Source organism: Penaeus chinensis, chromosome 21 (genome assembly GCF_019202785.1).
Source record: "Penaeus chinensis breed Huanghai No. 1 chromosome 21, ASM1920278v2, whole genome shotgun sequence".
In the NCBI taxonomy this organism is placed as follows: domain Eukaryota; kingdom Metazoa; phylum Arthropoda; class Malacostraca; order Decapoda; family Penaeidae; genus Penaeus; species Penaeus chinensis.
This window is the reverse complement of record NC_061839.1, coordinates 25,388,881-25,391,380: the sequence shown is the minus strand read 5'-3', so window position 1 is coordinate 25,391,380 and position 2,500 is coordinate 25,388,881. Positions and strand designations below refer to the sequence as shown.

At 43.2% G+C, this 2,500-nt stretch overlaps 1 protein-coding gene across 1 annotated transcript in view; it reads right to left on the bottom strand.

Moving 5' to 3' along the window:
• LOC125036618 (putative protein MSS51 homolog, mitochondrial) overlaps positions 1-2,500 on the bottom strand; it is an 18,073-nt gene that overhangs the window by 4,179 nt on the left and 11,394 nt on the right. Inside the window, exons 4-5 of the mRNA XM_047629371.1 lie at positions 1,964-2,141; positions 1,343-1,533 (exon numbers count right to left, since the gene is read on the bottom strand). Coding sequence (XP_047485327.1) covers positions 1,343-1,533; positions 1,964-2,141 — 369 coding nt within the window. The remainder of the gene's footprint in view (positions 1-1,342; positions 1,534-1,963; positions 2,142-2,500) is intronic.

The following is a 2,500-nucleotide window of genomic DNA, read 5'->3' as shown; positions in this document are numbered from 1 at the left end:
AGAGAGGAGGCGAGAGGTAGGAGAAGGAGGATGAGAAGAAGAGAGAAGTGCCTCTTGATTTTTTTCCCCCTGGAATTTTTTCCGGGTCGTGCTAATTGTCGTAAGTACAACAAACACAAACATAGAACATCACACACATACAAATACAATTACAGACAAGGATGAAGTAGCGAGACTGGACGTTCCCATTGTGTGAAATATGCTTGTATATGATTGAGTGTGGTTCACGTGTCCAGCATGAGATGAACGGAGTGGGCTGACCGGGCATGCCAGGTCACAATCCCTTAGGGGCATGAGGCACCGGCGTGCCTGGGGTCTCCCTGTTACCAGCCGCAAGTGTGAATGGTGTCTCCGCTTCAACAGTGTACAACAACGGAACTACATAATATTCGAATGTACGACATATTAATCCATATCGTGCGTTCATTGAGGTAATAACTATCTGCTAAGTATATAGAAAAGGCAACGGATATTTCATTGACTCCACGTATCATAAAAGTCCTGGGATAATTATAACACACTGTAACACAGAAATGCGTATCTTGCACCTATGAGAGGTGCGATTCGCCAAATGTAACGGTGTATGACAGGACACATAGTGAATGCGTATAACTCATTTATTGTATGGGATATTGAGGTTTTACACACTTGTGCAGTACCTCATAATTACATACAGTCACATAATTATATACAATCCTTACATATCAAAAAGACCAATTTTATCCTACTACAAGAAAGGACAGAGATGGAGAGAGAGATAGATAGATAGATATATATATATTTATATATATATATATAGAGAGAGAGACAGGCAGACAGACAGACAGACAGACAGACAGACATAGACAGACAGACGGACAGACGGACAGACAGACAGACAGACATACAGACAGACAGACAGACATAGACAGACCGACAGACAGACAGACATACAGACAGACAGATAGACAGACAGACAGACAGACATAGACAGACAGACATAGACAGACAGACATAGACAGACAGACAGACATAGATAGACAGACAGACAGACAGGCAGACAGGCAGACAGGCAGACAGGCAGACAGGCAGACAGACAGACAGACAGAGACAGACAGACATAGACATACAGACAGACAGACAGACAGACAGATAGACAGATAGACAGACAGGCAGACAGACAGACAGACAGACAGACAGACAGACAGACAGACAGACAGACAGGCAGACATACAGACATACAGACAGACAGACAGACAGACAGACAGACAGACAGACAGACAGATAGACAGACAAACAGACAGACAGACAGACAGACAGACAGACAGAGACAGACAGATAAATAAATATTTTAAAATAATACCTGAATGAGCCCGGACTCCACGGCATTGACCTCCGGCAGGTCAGCCCCGAGGAGATGAATATGGACGGCGCCCTGCCCTTGGAAGCTTGTCTGGAGGCCGGGGAGCCAGGTGGGGCAGTGCCCTATGGTGAGCACGGTGCTGAACACGTTGCTGACCCATCGCTCGAGGGAAGCGTGGATGCTCTTCTCTCCTGCAAGGCAAAGACAGATTGCAAGAGGCCATGGCTGATTGGTTGGTAAGAGGACCTTGGCTGTGCTGGATTGCGTGTGTGTGTGTGTGTGTGTGTGTGTGTGTGTGTGTGTGTGTGTGTGTGTGTGTGTGTGTGTGTGTGTGAGTATGAGTGTGAGTGAGTGAGTGAGTGAGTGAGTGAATGAGTGAGTGAATTAGTATGTGTGTGTGTGTGTGTGTGTGTGTGTATGTGTGTGTGTGTGTGTGTATGTGTGTGTGTGTGTGTGTAAAACGGCACACAAGTAGTTTTATAGCAGGAGTTTCGAGCAAAACAGTCGTTTCCGTAAAACAATATGCCATAGATAGCAAGAAAGTTAATCTAATCACCAGTTATTTGAATCAATTCAAATACTTGAAAATGTCGCCTCGTACTGATTCCCGTGTACGCTTACCAGGGTGAGGGACGCCCGTGTACGCCCACCATTGGCTGACGACGTCCGTGCCAGCCTTTATGTTATCCTCAAGGCAGGTGTGCCGTGTGAACCAATCCTTCCAATCCTCCACCAGCCCACCACGCCCACGCAGGATGCCACGCCCCAGAAGCACGGGCGTGGGCAAGCATTCTACAATCTAGAAAGGGCCGGGAGAGGGTGAGGTGCGAACGAACGGCGCGTTGGTCAGTGACTATTCTTGGCTTTACGGCACTAATAGAGTTCGTTTGACATAAGCCGGGTATATATGTTCAGCTGGGGAGGATATTTTAACGAGTTATATATATATATATATATATATATATATATATATATATATATATATATATATATATATATATATATATATATATTTATGTGTATAAATATATATATATATATATATACACATATACATATATATACACATATATATACATATATATATATATATATATATATATATATATACATATATATATAAGAATACAAATATATATACACATACATATATATACA